This window comes from Cinclus cinclus, chromosome 16 (assembly GCF_963662255.1).
Source record: "Cinclus cinclus chromosome 16, bCinCin1.1, whole genome shotgun sequence".
NCBI classification, from domain to species: Eukaryota; Metazoa; Chordata; class Aves; order Passeriformes; family Cinclidae; genus Cinclus; species Cinclus cinclus.
In genome coordinates, this window is record NC_085061.1 from 8863951 (window position 1) to 8885796 (window position 21846).

The following is a 21846-nucleotide window of genomic DNA, read 5'->3' on the forward strand; positions in this document are numbered from 1 at the left end:
TGAAGTAAAAATTGACCATGACATTCTTCCCATGAAGACATGTCATGGTTATGAAGACTAATTTACAATATGCATTTCCTCCTTCTATTTCTGCACTTTAGTTTATTTTTCCACTAGTAAATCTTTTAACTTTGGAACATTGGTATTTTCAAGAAAGGGACTTTCTTTTGCAAATTTATGCAAATCCATGAAAATCCATTAAAGGATCCACTTTGGCAGCTACTGCTTATTGAAATTACCTGGCCATCTTGCCGGAAACCTAAAGTGTTTCACACCAATAATACACAAAATAGAGAAAATTAAATGCATTTTCCATCCAGTAATATATAAAGTAGAGAGAATTAAATTGAAAACAACATAGCAAGTGATTCCCCAAGATGTTTGGAGTAATTGCTGCATATTGGATGTGCATCACAACCCATAGCTTAAAGCATGTCTTCTAAAGCAAAAAGATTGGCCAAGCTAAAACCAGTGTACACAACTTTAACCACTACTGGGTAACATTCCTGTTGGCCTTTTTTGGCTGTGCAGAAAGAAGCAAGTTCCCTTGGCTTTCAGCTTGGCAGCTGTCAAGTCAAAGCAATTTGCAGTGTTTTATAGAATTGTTAGAAATTATAAGAAATTATCTTTTCACCTAAAATATGTAACAATAACTGAAGACTTCATAGCATTGATCAGTCAGGAATTTTTCTTGAAATAGCTACAGGCTTGAACTTTCCAAGGCCTGGTACCTAAATTGTAGAACAATAGCTGTAAGGATTTTTGTGGATGCCCTGAAATGCTCCTGGGACATAGGCAGGGGAGCAGATCTGAGAACTGAGCCTGATTCTGTGTTTCTGACTATAAATACACCCATTCTCAGGACTTCACCCTCAGCTCATTAAACCTACCCTCATGTGGTTAAGTACTGTTTGCATTCTTTTTCAATCCCTACCCTTTGTGTGATTAACCATGGTATGTTTAAAATCTCCATCTGTCTTCAATGCTCATGGATTCCAATGCTTCCTCAGAATTCCCTGTCTTTCCAGATTTCATTATTTTCTCTATATTTCATTAATAAATACACTCATACTGCCTTTGGCCTCCTCTCCTCTGGGCACAAACATCCTTTTGCTGTTAGCTCTTTCCCATGGGTAGCATCACTGAACATCCTCTGGTGTCATTCCCTGCCACTTACTCTCTGGCACTTTACAGTCAGCCTCAAAATTCCACCTCTTATCATGCACATTTGCAGCACAAAAAATTTACACGATGGGTGTGTTTACTAATATATCTGTAGCTGCATTTCTGTAACATAACACAACATACCATAACATATATAATATATATACAATACATAATATTGTACTAAAGTTATGAAATATGAAATCTTACTCTGTTATGTGTCTGAAAATTAGGGCAAGTAAGACTTTTCCACCTTGTGTCTTGGTCTCTGTGCTGTTCTGAGCAACCTCCACTGCTCTGCATGGCTATTGGGATTTCCTGAAATTCCTGCCTGTGCTCAGGCCTCCCCACTGTGCTCTCTCCTGTCTGACATCTGAGTTGGCCATGAAATATTCTGTATTCCCTCTTAGTTCATATTGACCAGCACATAAATGCTGCTGAAGGAAAAATCTCAAGAAACCTGTCCAGGTACTCAGAGACCTGAGCGAGCTCAGTGCATCAGCAATGAAGAGTGACTTGAGCTAGGCATGGCCAGTCAACAGACTTGTGGCTTTTCAAGATTCCTCCAATGTTAGCAGAGGCACAAGCCTTCAAAGGAGATTTCTGGCCTCTTGTTTCATTTCTAAAGACACAAATGGGTTATCCTGGAGTTTTCAAATTTTTTTTTACTAAAAATTCCACAAGCGCTTATTTGCATAGCTAACCACATGAGAGCTTCAACAATTTCCTCATCAACCTGTCTTATCTTGGGGCTATCATATTTTAGCCACTTCCAGAAAAGAGCGGGTAGAGTATTTTCTAGAAAGCAAATGTGGTTTAGAGGATTGTGCACAAATTTCAGTTTAAAAATAAGGCTACCTTAAATGAATGAGAAAATCTGATCAAAGTTCTGAGTGTTTTGTGAAGTCCGTGGAAGCAAGTACTTGTGAAACACCTGTACCTATAATCAAGTACTTTTTCATTACCTGTCTGGCTTTTAGAACATGCATTCAGTTTGAACAGCTTCTATACAAACAGGGAAGTAGCAGGGTGGTATTTCCACTTAATTTGATATGGGAGCAGACAAAACATTGAGTGGGGCAATGACCATCCTGCCCTTTTCCTCTTCTTCCCTTCTCTCTCTCTGGGAAAACTCTCCAGAGCCTCACCTGGCCATGGGACTCCAGCACATTTTCTTCCCTGATTCGCATCAAGAAGCAAAATCACCCAGAACATCTCCAACCTGCAAAGCCCTATTAGTCAAAAGACTCCTCCACGAGGGAGCTAAACTCTTCTTTCCCAGCTCAGTAAATCTCAAAGGCTGGAGCTGGCAGCTGCTGCCTGGCCCCTGTCCCACACAGATATCTGGTGGGGCTCCAGACCCAGGGGGAGCTCGGTGCTGACCCCGCTCCGCCTCCTTTGGGAGTTGCTTTGTAAGTAAACCCTTAGGATCAGTGGGCTGGCTTCTGAGACAGGTGTGCAGTGGGGTACAGCTGGTCTAGGACAAAGCTGTTCATTATGTTTGCACATCTCATAGTGCAGGACAAAGGCTGCCAAGCCCTAATGTGATTTATGGCACCTCGGTGAGCGCCCTGCGCACAGGGGCTTCCCACAGTGCCAGCACAGCTGCATTGAGGGATGTGTGAACGGGCAATTCTTCTGCTCCACTGCTTACTGAAACAAACGCTGAAAATAACTTCTGCTGTTGCTTTTCCGATGTTTCCAAAAGTGGAATTAAGATAGGTCTCATATCATAATACTAACATGGAAAGCTTTCAAATTTTCAACAACAACAAAAGAAAATACACTTCTAAAACTAATTTTCCTCAGTTGTTCTCAAATGTACAAGAGTCCTAGTTACACCACAGGCTCAACTCCAACAATGGGGCCAGTTTGCTAGTGTCACCTTGTTCTTCTTTGGAAACCTAGCTGGGATAATTTTCATTTAAGGTGAAGGTAATGGCACCATGGAGGATTCTGTGGCTCAAGAGGTACAAAAACTGAGCTGAGCACTATATATGTGAGTTTATGTACTTTAAATCCTCTACTGAGGTCCTAAAACAATGCCTGGCAAGCAACAAGGGAAGGATAAATTTAAATTACACCCCACCATGTGAGAGTGGTATTTTTAACAGAGCAAGCCTGTTAGCCTAGTGGAGCTCTCTGCTCTGGGAAAGCCAAAGAGTTTCCAAGGAGGAAAACTTGCCTAGGAAGTAGCTAAAGTACTGCTGTTGGGCTGCTCAGAACTGTGCAATGGACTTGCTTTTGATCTGTTTTTTAACATTGGCCATCTGAGCTGAATGCAAAGAACAACACCGGTAGTAAATGCGCTCCCTTGGTTAAGGCAGAAAAAAAGAATTGTTTGAGAGGCTTCAATTAAACAAATGGTCATTCTGCTTCCTAAAGATGTTGATTAGAAGAGTGGTAACAGCTTTTATACGGCGAACACCTACTTGGAACATAATTAAGTCTAAGGAAAATGGGCACTCAGAAGAAAGGAGGATACCTCCTGGGAGGAACCCCACTGTGTATGTCTGTGCCAAAACCACCAGAAGATGTTTGCAGAAAAAATCCCATCTACAAAAATTCAATCACTGAGCTCAAGAGAACAAGTAGATTTTAAAACAGGTGGGATTTCTCATAACACCTCACAGTGCCCCCTCAGAAATGATAGTACTTCAAGGTAGATGCAGAGACAAAACCTGTTATGCATGACCAATGCTGTTGCAACTCAGGAGCTCTAGGAAGAATTTTGTTCACCTGTGAAGTGAACTAAGATATTCACATGCTCTCCTCCTCCTGGGACTGCCTTGGTAAACTTCCTGCTATTTAGAGGCATTGACCTGACCTAGCCATTCCTCCTCATTAGTACATTTACAAATACATGGCATTTCATCACTGAGGTGAAATCACATGCCATATGGCTGGGATACATCCTTCAGAGTATGAGGGCTACTGATGTTAAATGGATACTTGTTTATTGGACCTGTCTGTTGTCATGGACATTTATGACCTATCTGCTATGTTAAAAATCAGATGTGTTCTTCAGCTAGAGACATTATCCTTCATTACTTATTAACCTTGGAGACTTTTTTCCCAATTAACCTAAAGCAGTTGAGGTTCTATGTGTTTTCTATTTCACGTTGAGGAACATTTTTATTGTCTATTTTAAAAGGAAGTTAAAGCCCCAAAATCTGCCTGCAGAAAACAGGAAAGCCCTCAGCCTGTGCAGAAGCAAAGAGTTAAGGAGCATTACAGTATGATGGGATAATTACAAGTAAAATGATGCCATATATGGTAATACTCACAGGGATTCAGGGAAAAGCCAAAAGATGGGCACTGTTGCCCTGGGAGACAGGAAATGCAATGATGATGTGATGAACTACAAATAACCCTTAATAAAATGGAATAGTTCAAAGCCCAGGGTTTGTTTGAAGAAAGTTGTTTTGGTTGTTTTTTTTCCAAAGAAACAAAGCTGTAAGGTAGATTTATTTGAAAAGTTTGTATGCATATGTCTTCAAATTGATGTGCTTGGTTTGGAATTGTTCCCAGGACACTTAATTTTTATCAATAAAACATAGAAATGTTTTAGCACTGAAGCCCAGACAGAGACGAATCCAGTCTCTAAACTGTGCAAATTAACCCAGGTCTTGTGAAAAGGAATCTATTAATCTCAATTATTTGTGGTTCAAACTCTAAAAGCCAGAAGAAACAGTTCTTATCATGTCGTACCTCAGGCAGGAATTGTTTCTGGTTTCCTAAGGTTTATATCAATGTCATTCTGTATTGAAAGTTCTGTCCAGCACTTCTCCATATTTTTATGTCCACTTATCACTGGTCCTTTAGTAGGGAAAATTAACTCCTGTATTTCCTAATTAGGAAAAGAAGCAGAACTGCAGTGGATTCAGCTAAACAGTTTCAGACTCGAAAGAGCTGATAAATATCTCTGGGATTTTAAAATGAATTTTTCTTTTTTTTAAAAAAATCCATTTTATTATAGATCCAAAGAAAAAGGAGGTACAGTTTAAATGCTTGCTCTCCTCACAGCACCAGGTCAGCTGAAAGAACTCATTTCTTACATCCACACCCACTTTACCACCCTTTTTGGCTGCTGAGCAGGGCAATATGAAAACATTTTTGTCCATATAATCATCAGAGACAGAGGTATCTGAAAGACCATCTATAAGATAATGTAATGTAAAAATTAGAGAGGAAAATTGGCTGGAAATTCCTATGGAGAAAAGACTGTGTCAATCTGTACCTTTAAAACCACTTTTTTACTTTAAGAGAGGGTTTAGGAGTTGTAAATAAACTTTACCTGGAAGTCTTCCAAGACAGAAAAAGCTACCACTGCCTTCCTGCTTCCCAAGAGACACTGCATGGAGCAGAGCTGGGATGCCAGTTCTGCTGGTCGGACATCTCCCCACGATGTCCCATAATATCCAGGGAGCAAGGACACCTCAGACAGTTCCATTCCTGGTCCCACTGAATTCAAGGAGCATCTGAACACAAAGTTGAGGCAGGATCAAGTTGTTAGTTTATTTTAATGCCAGAGTTTCAGAAGAGAAAACCATTGTATTACTGCTGGTTTACTGCTGTTTTCTTTTACTGCTGTATCACATAATAGTTAATGTATTTTTTTAATCTTAAAATATAAGCAGACTCCCTGCCAACTCCACTTCTCATAAGTGTTCAGATACTGCCAAAGCAAGATGAACTGCTGTTCAAAAATGCATGCATGTTTTAGAATTCCCTTAAATGGCCCAATGTCCACTCAAAATACTATCAGAACAGAGATATAACTCTGATAATACATTCTTTGCAGGCTGAAATCAGGTGGATTTGGGAGGTGGTATTCTGGGGTAAATAAGAACTGAGCTGGGCAGTTTCCAGTCCTGTTTTTATACACTATGTACATCTACATGGCAGAAGGACTCCACTGGTTACCTGCTTTCTTTTGTTTTATTTTCTTTCTCCTCAGAGGTGAATCTGGTGCTGGCAAGACAGAAAATACCAAGAAGGTCATTCAGTATCTGGCTGTTGTTGCTTCATCACATAAGGGCAAAAAGGACACCAGTGTCACTGTAAGTGAGCTCTTCCATCCCCAGCTCTCCCAGGATGTGCTGAGCTGCCTCTGCAGATCAGGGACTGGGGCTTGTCAAACAGTTGGCATATTAGGAGTACACAATTACGTCACAGCTCTATGTTTATGGAAGAAAAAAAAATTTTTTGACACCATCTTAAGCATCAAATCAGAATGTACTTAGGGAGAACAGAAATATTCATAGCTTTCCATAGGCATAGCCCCTATTTATATCCCAGCATGAAGGCCTTGAAGTCTGCAAGGGCTCGAGTCCTTGTTTTACCCTTGACCTCTGGCAACTGAGAAGTTTGGGAAAGCCCGTAACTAACACATTGCCCAACTGCATCACAAAAATGTACACCAGCATTTAAACTTCCAAGTTAGTAAGTTTTCTTACTAACTAATAGTACCAGTATAAAACTTAGGGGTTTTTTTTACTGGTCTGTCAGAGGTAACAATTGTCAAAGGCACAACTTAGTTTCTAAGTGCTTTGCTCCTTCAGAATTTGTAAGTCTTCCCTGAGAGACTAAAGTTCATTTTCTTGCTTTGAACCACATAGCTGCCTAGCTCCTGGAGATCATTACTGTGGCTGAGGCTCTCAGCTGTCTTTACTCTTCTCAGGGATACAACTCCGGGTTCTACATCATTTCCAGCCTTTCCAATGTAACTCAAAACTTCTGCAAAAAAATTAAGCAATTCACTTTTATGACAAAACAGGCTTAATTCAGGAAGACATTTTATTGTGTCTCAAATACAAGATTGGGTACTAGATAAGTAATTAGTAGGGAAGTGAGAAATAAGGTAAGAATCTCATAACCACCCCTGTGCTGGGTCTCACAGCTGCCACTGCCCATGTGTCAAGAGAGCACGAGGTGTGTAGCCCTCCCTCTTCCACCACAAATAACTGGGCTTTTATGTACAGTGGATTCTAATTTGGAGTAGGGGAGGGAAGTAGATGTACTTTTGAGTAGTATTTTCTAGAAATCTGTGCTTAAATTTAGTGGAAACAGTCCAAGACTCTATTTAATGTTTAAGCAAAAAATATAATTTTCTCCTGTTGAGTCCCTGGTCAGTAGCTGGGGGAAATGAACTTTGGGTGCCAAGGCCATCCCTAACAGTAGTTGCTGCAATGGTAATTATGTGAGTCTCAGGATCAAATGTACCCTGAGACAGACCTGAAGGCAAATATCCATCAGAGTGCAGCTGAGATAAAAGTCTAATTTGCTCTGTATCGTGCTGACAAATAGTAATTCAGTGATTAGGACTACTGACACTGCAATTTTAATCATTAAAATATAATGAATAACAAAATGCACCAAAGAAGAACTAGGGATTTATCATAAAAAAATATTTGCCCTTTTCTGGTCCTGAGAGACTAACTCGGGACTGGATCCAAATCCCATCTCTTTGCTTCAGGTTTTTTTGCTTCAGTGTATGTTAATGGTACTTCTACCCTTGGTATGTCTGCAATAGATTTCTCATATCTGTATTCCTGGTTTATTTGCATGGAAACTGTGTACTGGTTATTTAAATACAGGAAAAACAATAAAAATGTCTGTCTAATGGAAATTATACTGACACTTGTTTTATACCATGTTATTCAACACAGCAAGGTCCATCTTTTGCCTACGTGAGTAACTTAGACTGTTTGATGTGTGTTTAAGGCACTGAGTGTAGATCTGCATGCTATTGTTGCACCCCAAAAATTTAAGAGAGATTTTGTTGAAATATGTTGTATGATATGATAAAAAGCAACAATAGCACCAAATGCTCTCACAAATCAACCCTAACTGTGTCAGTCTCCATGGTAAAGAATGAGGTCTGACACAGGCAGGGTCATCTTTCAAGTATCACCCTCTTCTATAACTGTGTGTGTGTTCAAATTGCCATAGTTTGAATTAAATTTCCCACAATCTTGGAAGAGCCACTCCTGAAATTAAACAATGTGGTTTCTGAATGAAATACCCAAATGCTTTCTGTGCTTCAGGTTGAACTTTTTAGGATTGTTGTGAAATAATTCCTAAACGTCACGGTGTTTGATTTGTTTGGCTGCATGCTTTCCATTTGTTATTGCTTGGAATTTTACATTTCCATGTAACTGTTGAGAATTGTTAGCATGTTCTTAGCTTGCTGCTGTGATGTGTAACAGAGCAATTCCCACTGCAGCACCTGTCTGCAGGTGTGTTACAGGCCCTCCTCTCTGTGTGCCATACCACATAGCGATGCTTTGGGAATACAGGCAGGTTTCTTGGCACGTTCTTGGTGTTTCTGTGCCAGGCAAATGGGATTTATTTTTCCTCATGCAGTCTTTTTTGCCCCATGCTGACTGCTGCCTGTCAGACTTCAGCTATGACAGTGCTTCCCCTTAGTTAATTTAGTACTTCCTTCAACAATCTCTCTAAAAAAAAATAAATAATAATAATAGTTCATGATTGGCATGGGCACCTCTGTGGAGTTTGGTGGACTTACAGCTGCACACAGTGATGGCCACCTGGAACCAAAGTTTTATACCCAGGTTTATGGCATAGTTCAGTCCTCAGTAGAATCAGGTGGTGCCCATCTCATTTTAACAGACAAGGTTCTGTTTTAGATGTCACCATCTGACTGCAGCAACACTCTTTGCTTATACTGGAGGTTTTAAGTCTACGGAGTGTAACTGGACAGAGCTGCCCAGTACAGAGAATCTTCAGGGATTTTTAGGAATTAATTTCTTATTCTGGGATTCCTGTATGAACTTGTTAGGCAATCTTCCTTCCCTCTTCCTCCAGCTCATGGGTAGTAAGCTTTTCAATGATATTTTTGAGGTAACTCTCACCATTGACACAGAAGTTACAAGACATTCAGGACTGACATTTAGAAAAAGGTTACCAGATTTGCACAGTAATTGGGAAGTGCTTTCATTTTCCAAATTAGTTCCTAGATTCAAACAAAATATTGCCTTGATTTCTCATTAAAATTATTTAAATTATATCCTAGCTATCAAGGACATTTTCCTTTTCAGGTTGAGTTATTTGAAATAATGCAAATTACTACAGAGTAGTACTCAAAGAATAATGTGGCAAAGTAAATGTAAATGATCTCATAGGAAAGAGTTGAATGAAAAGTTCTGAAAAGCTGTATACATATGCAAAATATTTTTTCAACTTCATTGATTTGTTAGGAATAGGATTAGGTAGATATATAGAATTAAATGCATGTTTGTTTCATTGCATGATTTGTTTCCTTAGAAATTACCAATCACAATTAACAATATAATATGAAGTTTGTGTGTTTGCATGAGAATTCATTATCTTAGTTTGAAATAAATCAGTGCAATTCCATATTTAACCTATGTAGCCTTGCATGGATCATTATTAATAGACTTGATGAAATCTGCTTTGTAGCTTTGTGCTGCATTACATTAAAATTATTCTCAGCAAGTTATTCTAATTACATTGTCATTTGCTAGCAAAGGGTCTCAATAAACTAACTTGGAAAAGACATGAGGTTCCTTTAAGAATATCCCTTTAAAATTATATTAAACTGGAAAAAATAATTGACATTGAATGACCCTTTTTTTTTAAGGAAGGCCAGTCGTGATGCTAAACAGATTAATAGAGTTTGATCTGTCACAGGCAACAAGACTGGGAAAGGGTCATGTATACAGGGCAGCAGTCAATTGCACAAACAGATAAACACAAAGATTAATAGAGAATAAAAAAAATCCACATGAAATGCAGTATTCAGAAAAAAAAATTAGAGACTTAAATTAGATTTCACCTTTCCCATGTACGAGCGTTAGTTTCAACTAAGTAATTACGAAGTTTAGTGTTAACTGCTTCTGAATGAATTTTAGGGTGAGCTGGAAAAACAGCTTCTCCAGGCAAACCCTATTCTTGAAGCTTTTGGAAATGCCAAGACTGTGAAGAATGACAACTCCTCCAGATTCGTAAGTAGGAGAAATCCAGTTTGGTCTGTGTCAGGGGGAGGTAAATCACCTTTAAAAACCCAGTGTTCAGACAGTGGCCCCCATTAGTGCTTCTCTCTAAAGACAGCCTTAAAACTGATCCCTTAGAAGCAGTTTAGAATTCCCCTCTGAAATAGGGATTTGGCTTGGTAGAAGTATAAAGATCAGGCTCCCACTTGACAGTAACATTGTCTCTCACAATTTAGCAGTCTATGTGTGAACTTTTGGTGTCACTCCCTGCTCTAGCACATATCCACCTTCAGAATATTTCCAAACTGAATCTGTACTTCCTTTTTCTTTGCACCATTGTTAAGTATATTTCTCCTAAGGTGAGACTCTTATGTCATGGTTAAGATACTGAATTGAAAATGGAGGGGGGAAAATGGAGAAAAAACAGTTATACAGATTGGAGTTAGAATGTTGTGAGCTGAGAGCAGTCACTATCTGATGACACCTCTTCCTGGGAGTGCTGGCAGATGCCTGTTTTCCCTGCAGACCCTCCTCTCCTTCCTCTGCTCCCTCCCTGCAAAGTTCAGGGATCCATGTGGGTCAGCTTTAGCAGAGAGACTTCCACAGATCCAACCCTGTTTCCTCACTGTCCTTGTGGAAATCAAAGTAGAACAAAGGTGTTGTCCTACCCCCACTTCCAAAGCCTAGTCCATAGGGAGAACTCTTATCCCGCTAAGTGCCTGAACAAAATGTGAGGGGGAATCTGTACAGGGGAATATCAGAGAAGTTCACTTCCTTTCAGCTGTTCCACAGATTATCCCAGCAGGAGGGAGTCAAGCATGTTATTCTTGGGAGGGTGATGTACACATCTTATGAAACAGGCTAAACACTGGCTAATACTAGAAAATCTGACATAACCCGAAAGAACAGCCCAGTTTAGATCTTCTTTTCATTCACAGGGCAAATTCATCCGCATCAACTTCGATGTGACGGGCTACATTGTGGGAGCAAACATAGAGACTTGTATCCTTTCCAGAGAGCTGCACTAGGCTGAGAGGAAGGAAGATAAACAAGCTCATTGCATGTCTAAGAAAGGCAAATATTGCTGAGGCTGCTATAAACAAAGAGGGAGGGAAGTGGCCCTGTCTGTGCTGATACCAGCTTCTGTCTTGCTCTCAGGTTTATGTTTTGAGGGCTGTTTTCTCTTTCCTATAGGAAAGGGAGCTATTCCCCAAATACAGCTTCAGAAACTAGCTAGCCCATACCTAAGGCAATGGCAAGGGACCTTTCCATATCCAGAGGATTTGCCTTGCCTGGATGCTAAATACTAACTGCTGTGTCAAATTACACACCCAGAGCAGTGAGCTGTGTATCAATAACTTTGATGTATTTTTTTCAGGGAAAATGGACACAGAAATTCAGCTCAGTCTGACCTTGCTTGTCAAGTATGTTCCCTGTTCCCTTGGATATGTTTATGAGCTGCTGTGTTTTAATGAACATATTAATATGCAGGAGGTTTCCTCAGCGTTGCACTGCTCATCTTTGCACACAGAAGGAGTTTCTTGCTCCTGTAAATGAGAAAGAACGAGGCAGCTATAAAGTACCTTATCCCTTGAGTGTAGCATCAAGAAACAAACAGTTTATTATCCTGCTCTTATTTTGACAACTGATCTTTAGAAAATATCCAGTTTTAACGTTTTTGGTCTTAATTGTAGTTTTATCTACAGCACTTTAGCTTTTAAAGAGTGAATCACTGACTGGTACTGAAATACTTACACTATTGGTAATTTCATTTTTAATAGCTTATAGTCACAAAAATGGTCCAGAAATAAGACATGATTTTATTTCTTTTATACCTACAATACTCACCTCAACAACTCTTATTTTCTAGCAGCCCCACCATATGTTGAATTACATTGGTGCTTCATTTTCAAAGTGGTATGAGTTATACTGTGACTATTAGTTTTATATCCTGGATTTTTGAATAATTTAGGTATATTATGCTTACTGCCATGATTACCAGCATTTACCCTGCAATAGCAAGTAGGAAATTGATCTGGTTATTGTGGTAAGGTTTTTACCAATACCAGAGCTCCTGCCACAGAATTAGACACATACTCATGTTAGACAAGTTCATGGAAAATATTTCAACGATGCTGTTGATGGTTCTGAGGCTGATGGCACAATTAAGAAAGGACTGAATCACGTTATTGATTTTTTTAACACACTTTACAAACAGATTTGCTTGAAAAATCCCGTGCAATTCGTCAGGCTAAAGATGAAAGAACGTTTCACATCTTTTACTATTTGATTGCTGGAGCTTCTGAACAAATGAGAAGTAAGTTCCTTACTAATGATTCTCTCATCTCTTTGACTAGTCTGAGCAATGGCTTGCCTAAGTATCTATCCTAATTTCTGTAATTACATGTCATTCAATCCTTACTATAAATAAACAGCCCATAGTAACAACTATGTATTTTAGCTATAGAAAACAATTTTCTAAAGTGAATTATAAGAAAGCATCAATTCATGTCCACCTGTATGAAGCAGTTTGTTTGCAGTTCACAGGATATTTTAATTTATAGGAGATGTAGACCCATTCAGATCCTATCTTGAATAATATCAAGAAGATAGACTGGGAAGAGTTATTAATTGCTTTACACAAAAGAAATTGGGGGTTCCAACAAGAATATCAACTCATTGTTTTAAAACAAAGAGAATGTCTTTGCCATGGCACATTATTACACTTGAAAGCCACAGCTTCAGATGTATTGGAACATCATGGTTCAAACATGACATATTTCTCTAAATCACTCCTTGCTAAAGAATGTAAAAAGCAATGGGTAACTGTATTTCCTCTGGCTTTTATGTTCCTTACCTCAGTATCTGATGTTGGCCATAAAATAGGGTTGAATAGTCTGTTAGTTTGGCCCACTTTGGTTGTTACCTTGTTCCACTCTTTTTATGAATCCCCACGGGGAGAGGCATAATTCTGAGTAGGTTACATATGGCAGTAAATAGAAGAATTTTGGAGAGAATGGCTTATATTTGAGTCCATAGGACACAAAATTGCCCCAAAGTGCAGAGATGTTCCCCAGTCACTAATGAAAACTAGAAACTTAATACCTTCAAGCTTGCTAAACAGTTACATTGAAAATATTTGACAAAATCCTAAACTCCTCATAAAAGCAGAATCTTCCTTTGGTGATAATGTTGGGTGTTCTTCTGTTGTTCCTTAAATTCATGAACCAAGAGTATTAAGTAGATGCACTTAAATAAAGCTTTTCTTCTTTTTAGATGACTTGTTGCTGGAAGGCTTCAACAATTACACCTTTCTATCTAGTGGCTATGTGCCTATTCCTTCTCAACAAGATGATGAAATGTTCCAGGAGACCTTGGAAGCCATGAAAATTATGGGTTTTACTGATGAGGAACAGACAGGTGAGAATTGTTATCAATGCTGTACTCAAGATACACATCTGCAAGTGACTACATAGAGATGCAAATGCAGAGATTAATTCTGTCCAGAATAATCACTTTGCAAAGCTAATCTGTGTTTATGAAAAGGAATATTTCTCATTGGAACCCCCAACATATCCAGAAAGAGACTAAGCCAGCTCTATCAACAGTAATGACCATTTAAAGCCATTTTTCAGAACTTTACAACAACTAGCATGAAAAAGTTGTAAAATAATCGCATTTATTTTTGAAATAAACTGAACAGGCTCAAATAGCTCATAAGTACTCACTGATTCAGAGAAACGAGAAATAAAAGCAAAAAGCATGAAACAACAACTGAACTGTCTTGAAAATGTGGGCCTGCCAAAGACATCCATCCACCTGCCCAGCTTTTACCTCCCAGTGCTGCTGGGAGTGTGCAGGCCCTTGGATGCAAATTGCCATGTCCCAAGTGACACCTGGTGGCAAAAGCAGCGTCCTCCCATTGCCTAAGCCTTGGAGCAGCTGCAGAAGCAGAAGAGCACGTCCCTCACCTGCATCAGTGACCGAGGGATGCTGAGCAAAACCCCAGCCTTGGTCAATCTGGATGGTGGTACTGGTGCACACTGGTCTGTTCTCCTGCCAGTACTGGTATGGATAGCAGCATTCTCCACTGTAGCAACAGGAGTCATTATTTTACTGTCTGAACCCCTCTGATTTCATGTTCTAAAATAGAAGCCCATTAGGACAGTATTCTTCTCCTGTGTAAATTAGATAAGTTTACAGATAAACAAATAGAACTCCCCAGATTGATACAACCTCATCTATAACATATCAGTAGATTTTACTACCCAAGATTAGGTGGCATCACATTTATGTATATTTTAGTAATCAAACATTAATAAGTACCTTTTCTGTATTTTGATACTAATCCTTTTAAAAAAAGTATACATTAGATTTTAGTTGCACAACAAAATATCCACATGTCCCTGAATAACTGGACATTCAGAAGTGCCACACATTTTTGAAGCTGCTGGTAATTCAGATTTTTTTTATTTTATTTTAAAGACAGAAATAATCTTAAGTGACTGAGCAGGGAAGATGCTACTGGCACTGTGAGTGGGAGACAAATTCCTGAGATGTGAGGATCTGCCTGGGAGCCAGCATAACTTAGCTTGAGGTGCTGGTGTTCCCACATTGGCCCATTTGCTCCACTGCACAGATTGTGGAGATTTTTGCTTAATCAGTTCTCAAACTCCAGCAGTTTATGGCACAGCCCTTTAAAACAAGCCTTACTCTTTCCAGAGAGGTACAGATTATCACATGCAATAGAATGTTATTGCAGGGAACAGAGTTTTTTAAATGTGGCCATTCTGTTCCTCATTTATATTATCTGTTTCTGTTACAGCTATACTGAGGGTTGTTTCATCTGTCCTACAACTGGGTAATATTGTCTTCAAGAAGGAGAGAAACACTGATCAAGCTTCTATGCCAGACGATACTGGTATGACTTTCCACTTCAAAAATTAAGTTAATATTAAGAAATTAATAAAACAGCAACTGAATAAGCACTCTTTATCAATATTTTTATTTAATTGCTATTATCTATGTAGCTCTCAAGCTTTAAAATATAAACCATGCTTAAAATCAGATCAATTATCATTACCTTTTCTAGTAATCTTGAATCCATAAATTGATGAAAGGTGAATTTGTTGCTTGGATCACAAATATTGTTTTTATGGCAAGTATCATCTCTTGTAAGTACAATAGGGGAGCTTTTAGGGAAGATAAATACTTCTGCATACTTGCTGAGCTACTCATACTCACACTTACTGACCAGCTAAGAGGCAATTCTGAAATAAAATCTCACTTTTTTATTCTAGCTGCACAAAAAGTGTGCCACCTGATGGGGATTAATGTGACAGATTTCACAAGATCTATTCTGACTCCAAGGATCAAGGTCGGACGAGATGTTGTCCAGAAAGCTCAGACCAAAGAGCAGGTACCACATGCACTCAGCTCTCCTGAAGCTATTCTCCCTTTTCCTATTTCTATTTCTCCTTACATCTTGTCTAAAGGGAAAAGTCTGTTTTCTCTCTCATTTCTACAGAAATTAACAGTTAAGTGGGTTTCTTCTTTCACTTACAATCTCCTCTTACCTTTTCCAGGCAGACTTTGCCATAGAAGCTTTGGCCAAGGCAAAATTTGAGCGTCTTTTCCGTTGGATCCTGGCTCGCGTGAACAAAGCTCTTGATAAAACAAAAAGACAAGGAGCTTCTTTCTTGGGGATCCTTGACATTGCTGGATTTGAGATTTTTGAGGTATGTGCCGTGGGATACAAGCTGATCAAACTCATATAGATCGTTAAATTTTAATTATTTTAATATGCAAAAAGAAGTACAAAATAGCAAATACCATCTTGTCATTGAAGTCCACTCTTGAAGGTCTCTTTCTAACATTATGAATTCACTTATTTCCTCTTAACAGATCAATTCCTTTGAGCAGCTGTGCATCAACTACACTAATGAGAAACTTCAGCAGCTTTTCAACCACACAATGTTTATACTGGAGCAAGAGGAATACCAGCGAGAGGGCATTGAATGGAATTTCATTGACTTTGGCCTTGACCTGCAGCCTTGCATCGAGCTGATTGAAAGACCAGTAAGATTCTCTCTCTGTAGGTGGGATAAAACAGAGATATCAGTTATGTGTCAGTACAACAAGAGATCCTTTATTTCCTGGAAGGATGTGTAAGCTCAGGGGTGAAGAAGGTGGTGCTCTGTCTTTGCCTCTGCTTGTGGTGATTCTGATCTGTCACCGTTCTCATTGCAGACCAACCCTCCTGGTGTCCTGGCTCTGCTGGATGAAGAGTGCTGGTTCCCCAAGGCTACTGACACGTCCTTTGTGGAGAAACTAATACAAGAACAAGGCAACCATCCCAAATTCCAGAAGCCCAAGCAACTCAAGGACAAAACAGAGTTCTGTATTATGCACTATGCAGGAAAGGTACTGGACAGACTGAGCTATTTTGACTTAGGGAACTTTGATTCTTTGATACCCAAAGGATCAAAGAGAAACATTCTGGTCCCTGCACCGATGAGACGTGGCTTTAATTATGAAATGTGCTTATTAAGTGCTTTAATTGCACAACAGATGAAATAAGATTTGCAAATCAAGGTTGTGCTAAGCTCACAAGAAAACAAAAATTACCATCACCAAGCTTATTGAAATTCCAAGTGATGTGGATTCTTTTCTAGAAAGCAGCCTTTTTAAAGGCATTAGTACAAGTGAGAATAAATGCTCAACTCTCAACCCTAGAAACCTTTGCACATTATTTGTCTGATTTTGTGTTAATACAGTGCCCTGTGTTCTTGGTCACTCCAGATTTCTTATCAAGAACAAATTGTTGAAGTAGCACTCACTGTTCCCTGCAGGTTACCTACAATGCAACTGCCTGGCTGACAAAGAACATGGATCCACTAAACGACAATGTGACTTCTCTGCTGAACCAGTCTTCAGACAAATTTGTAGCAGACCTTTGGAAGGATGGTATGAATCACGACTCTAAATCAGTGATAGGGCTTAAAGGGAGAAACTCCTACCAGAACTTTTTGACAGCTATTCCTTGCTGGCAGCACACAAGTGTGAATGTGATAAGCATAGAAGAGACTGAACTAAGACATAAGAATAATGTGTTCTAAAGACATCATTAATGAAAAACTTCATTAGAGAGTTTCAAGCACTATCAAAAAATTTTCTTAATACTATTCAGCAACAGAATAAAAATTATTCATTACACTGTTAAAATGTTGCTGAATATGTAAAGTTGTAGACCTCATTTAATACAGGTTATTGTTAGGTTTGGTGAAGCCTCTCATGTAAATTCTGTGGAGTTCTATTTAATTCACGGCCATAATAAAATATATTCTGGATACTCAGTTGCTCCATTCTGTCCCTACTTAACAAAATACACATTCTCATCTTTGACAGAAGCAGACTATTTACCCAGAAGGGCTCCTAGTACATTTGTCAGAATGCTTCTATTACATAAAAAATATACCTGTCCTCTTTGGCAAGCTGCAGTGTAACAATGCCAGTGATGGGTGTGATGTGAGGCAAGGATACTTCATATAAACTGTTCCATTCTTTCTTTTCTATTTCAGTGGACCGTATAGTTGGGCTGGACCAAATGGCCAAGATGAGTGAAAGCTCACTCCCCAGCGCTTCCAAAACCAAGAAAGGCATGTTCCGTACTGTTGGACAACTCTACAAGGAGCAGCTGACCAAACTGATGACTACCCTAAGGAATACCAATCCCAACTTCGTCCGCTGCATCATTCCAAATCATGAAAAAAGGGTACATTTCACATGCTTGGTTTTCAGACTCCTGGCACATTACACCTGTTGAACTGCTTGCTGCACATGTCCGTTCAAACATAGATATGTGGACGGTAACATTTTTGTAAATTTGTGTTAAAAATACCTTCTGTTCCCTTTTCAGTCTGGCAAACTTGACGCCCATTTAGTTCTGGAGCAGTTGCGCTGCAATGGTGTCTTGGAAGGGATCCGTATCTGCCGGCAGGGATTCCCCAACAGAATTGTCTTCCAGGAGTTCCGCCAGCGGTACGAGCCCCTCAGCCCCAGCTCTGGCCTTAGCAGTGCTGTCACTCCTGTCTGTCTGTATGAAACCACCACTGTGTTTCAACCTCCCTAACATAAGCATCTTTTGGCAGATATGAAATTCTTGCTGCAAATGCCATTCCTAAAGGATTCATGGATGGGAAGCAGGCTTGCATACTCATGGTGAGGAAAACATTTTTGATCCTATTGATAATCGGGCCTATACTTCTTATATAAAAGTGTTGAGACTGAACAGAAATGAGAAGTGATTTTTAGTATTCTAAACCTCAGCACTGGAGTTAACAAATAACCCTGTTTTCCTCCAGATCAAAGCACTAGAGCTTGACCCCAACTTGTACAGAATTGGACAGAGTAAAATCTTCTTCAGAACTGGTGTTCTGGCTCACCTGGAAGAAGAGAGAGACCTGAAGATCACAGATGTTATTATCACCTTCCAAGCTATGTCCCGAGGCTACCTAGCAAGAAAGTAAGAATATATGCTAACAAATAGAATGTTTTCTCTGGCAGAGTATCTGCAGGGGTCTTTAGTGTTCCATATAACAAGCTGAAGGTACTGAGACATTTCATTATTATTTATACTGCATTAGAACTCATGTCCAATGAAGGTTTCACTCCCAGCCCAGAAAAGGCTGATTAGTGTAATTACAGGGAAGCAGTTATGCTGTGAGGCTGCTCACACCCCTCTGAATGATAAGCTGAGACAATGACCCATCATTTAAACATTTATGTGTTTGTACCAGCAGAAAAAGGAACCTCCTACACCATGACTGGAGTCTTATGCAATACAAATAGCACCCCAGCATCTATAAAACAGAAAATAATTTTTTCCACAGCCTCAGTGTGGAGCACTGATTATCTAGCATGATCTCAGTTAATGTGCACCACAAAACTAACAACAATAATGCTTTTTCTTTTCTGCATACTATCAAGGCTTTCAAATTGCCAGACAAAAAAATATGTTTCAAGAAGGATAATCAGTACAAGATCTGAGTGCCTGTGTACTCTGGAAAGATATTCACACCCAGAACTAGATCTATACATCTGTGCCTATCCATGGAATGCAAAGAGTAAAAAAACAAAATAAAATACCAGACAGCTAACCAGAGTTATCACCCTTCCTCAGGAAAGCACAGGCACTGTTAAAGCAACAAAAGAATTTGTTCCAGACTCCCCAAACTGTATGTGGCTCATCAGCAGACTCTCATGCCAGAGTTTCTTTGCTTAATGTGTGTACCCTGCAAACACCTTCTATTCTCTGACTGAACCAATTTGCTTTACCTTTTTAATCACAGAGCCTTTGCCAAGAGACAGCAACAGTTGACTGCAATGAAGGTTATCCAAAGAAATTGTGCTGCCTACCTGAAGCTGAGGAACTGGCAGTGGTGGAGACTGTTTACTAAAGTGAGTGACTGCTATCAGTAAATCTCTCCTCAGTTTTCCAAAAGAAATGAAATGCACATGATACCTAGCACATCTTGTCAGGCACACTCCTTGTTCCAAAGCCCAATGCAGCTGGTGGCAAGAGCATAATTAGTTTCATAAAATCTGGGGTTAGAGATACTCTGGATAGTTCTGTAATACAATTAACATTAAAGGTAGTTCTAGTTTGAGAAGAAAACAATCTAGTTAAGCAGAAATTCATAAAAGATTTTGTATGTTTGAAGATTTTTTTAATTGCCACAAAATTAAATAATTTCACAGGGGTGGATAATTAGAACACTGAGTAAAACTGAATTTTCTGAATATCATGAGTAATATATCTATGGGGAACCAAGTAGCTTGGGAATTCCTAACTGGGACACTAGACATCTTCCTGCTGGGCACCCATGCAAATTAAGTCTATTTTCCCATAAAAGAGGCTCGGGTGTTTCAAGAATGGCCTTCAGCTTGGATTCGGAAAACTTTTCCAACTTGGATTGATAGCAATCTCCTCTGCAACCAGAAACAGCAGTAACACACACCTGTGTGTGCACATTGCCTGTCTATGCAGATGCAACTTTTGTACATTATCAAGGGATGAAAGTAGGCCTGGAGACATTTCAAAAGTGACACTATCAGAGGTAGAGGTGCTCACAAGGCCCCAGGAATTAACACAGAGATGCCAAGAGCAACTGCTGAGGCTCAGGTTTTAAAGATGTCCCCATCAAGCCTGTCTGGACAGTATCTGTCCAGTCTTGAGCAATGACAGCACTACCATTAATGCCAGTCAGTCCTTTAAGCACCATGCTCAGCAACACAAATACTGACAGGAAACATTCTTTAAAACACCTTTCCATTTCCAGGTGAAACCACTGCTGCAAGTCACCCGCCAAGAGGAAGAAATGCAGGCCAAGGATGAAGAACTGCAAAAAACGAAGGAAAGACAACAAAAAGCAGAGAGTGAATTGAAGGAGCTGGAACAGAAACACTCACAGGTGATTTACAGCTCTGAACCTCTGGGAAACACTAACAGTTCTCTTACCATCTCTAGAAGCTGTTATAAAAAAGGTGTCCCCTCTGCTTTGCACTCATGATTGTCATCATAGCAATGCTCCAGAGCAGAAGGTCTGTGCAGACAAGCTCCCAGTCATTTCAGTAAAGGCTCAACATCCACACAAGAATGTCTAGTGGAACTGCCTGCCTGTACCCCAGGAATGTCCAGTAAAACAACCAATTTGCACTCCAAACCTTAACTTCCTCTCCATTTTATTTGTGCAGCTTGTTGAAGAGAAGAACCTCCTGGCAGAGCAGCTCCAGGCAGAAACTGAGCTGTATGCTGAGGCTGAGGAGATGAGAGTCCGTTTAGCTGCTAAGAAACAAGAGCTGGAAGAGATCCTGCATGAGATGGAAGCCAGAATTGAGGAGGAGGAGGAGCGCAGCCAGCAGCTGCAGGCAGAGAAGAAAAAGATGCAACAACAAATGCTGGTAAGGAAGGATAAGTGACAAATATGACAATAACTTGGATCTCACTGAGACACAACTGAGACTGGAAAACAGATCTTAGGACAGTGCTTGCTGCATAACCCTCTGTAGGACATATATCTGTGCTACTGAAGAAAGGACAACCAACTGATGCTCTTTCCTCCAGAGTTCTCTTCTTCCTCATCTCAATCCTACTCTTTTCTCTAAAACATTATTTTAATAAATCTTTCCTTCTATGTTATCAAGTATTACATATTGTCTAGTTCTTAATAAAAACAACAAAGTTTACAGCATACAGTAATAAACATTAAGCATTTCTTAAGAATTATATAAGTAGTATATTTTATTTCCAGAATTCATGTTTTGTGGGCTTCTTTATCCCCCCCTAAAGGACCTTGAGGAACAGCTGGAAGAAGAAGAAGCTGCAAGGCAGAAACTGCAACTTGAAAAAGTAGCAGCAGATAGCAAGATAAAGAAAATGGAAGATGATATTCTGATAATGGAAGATCAGAATAACAAGCTAAGCAAGGTAAGTGTTCTGGGTCCACTTTCTTACGCTGAAAATAGGGAAAGTTGAGAGAAAACCTTCTCTTCCACTAGAACAACATGAATACTCTTGACTATCTAATCTCATGGATGTACAGTTATACCTGGCCATCAGTCCTGCCTGTATCAAATTCTGATAATTTTTCTGTGCTCATTTAAACAATTCAAAATTGTGTAAAACTACTGTGTTTGAGAGCTG

At 39.4% G+C, this 21846-nt stretch overlaps 1 protein-coding gene across 5 annotated transcripts in view; it reads left to right on the forward strand.

Annotated features, from left to right (window-relative positions):
• Positions 1-21846, forward strand: part of MYH11 (myosin heavy chain 11) — a 49004-nt gene that overhangs the window by 12683 nt on the left and 14475 nt on the right. The window contains exons 4-23 of one of the 5 annotated variants that reach the window (XM_062503751.1): positions 6125-6270; positions 7091-7098; positions 10062-10154; positions 11081-11144; positions 12361-12459; positions 13419-13562; positions 14968-15063; positions 15443-15561; positions 15728-15880; positions 16047-16220; positions 16392-16565; positions 16994-17131; positions 17680-17916; positions 18061-18182; positions 18293-18362; positions 18506-18666; positions 19493-19601; positions 20483-20614; positions 20898-21104; positions 21493-21630. In XM_062503751.1, coding sequence (XP_062359735.1) covers positions 6125-6270; positions 7091-7098; positions 10062-10154; positions 11081-11144; positions 12361-12459; positions 13419-13562; positions 14968-15063; positions 15443-15561; positions 15728-15880; positions 16047-16220; positions 16392-16565; positions 16994-17131; positions 17680-17916; positions 18061-18182; positions 18293-18362; positions 18506-18666; positions 19493-19601; positions 20483-20614; positions 20898-21104; positions 21493-21630 — 2584 coding nt within the window. Of the gene's footprint in view, positions 1-6124; positions 6271-7090; positions 7099-7835; positions 7857-10061; positions 10155-11080; positions 11145-12360; positions 12460-13418; positions 13563-14967; positions 15064-15442; positions 15562-15727; positions 15881-16046; positions 16221-16391; positions 16566-16993; positions 17132-17679; positions 17917-18060; positions 18183-18292; positions 18363-18505; positions 18667-19492; positions 19602-20482; positions 20615-20897; positions 21105-21492; positions 21631-21846 lie in introns of all 5 variants that reach the window. The other 4 variants (XM_062503752.1, XM_062503755.1, XM_062503753.1 and 1 more) reach the window with 4 other exon arrangements.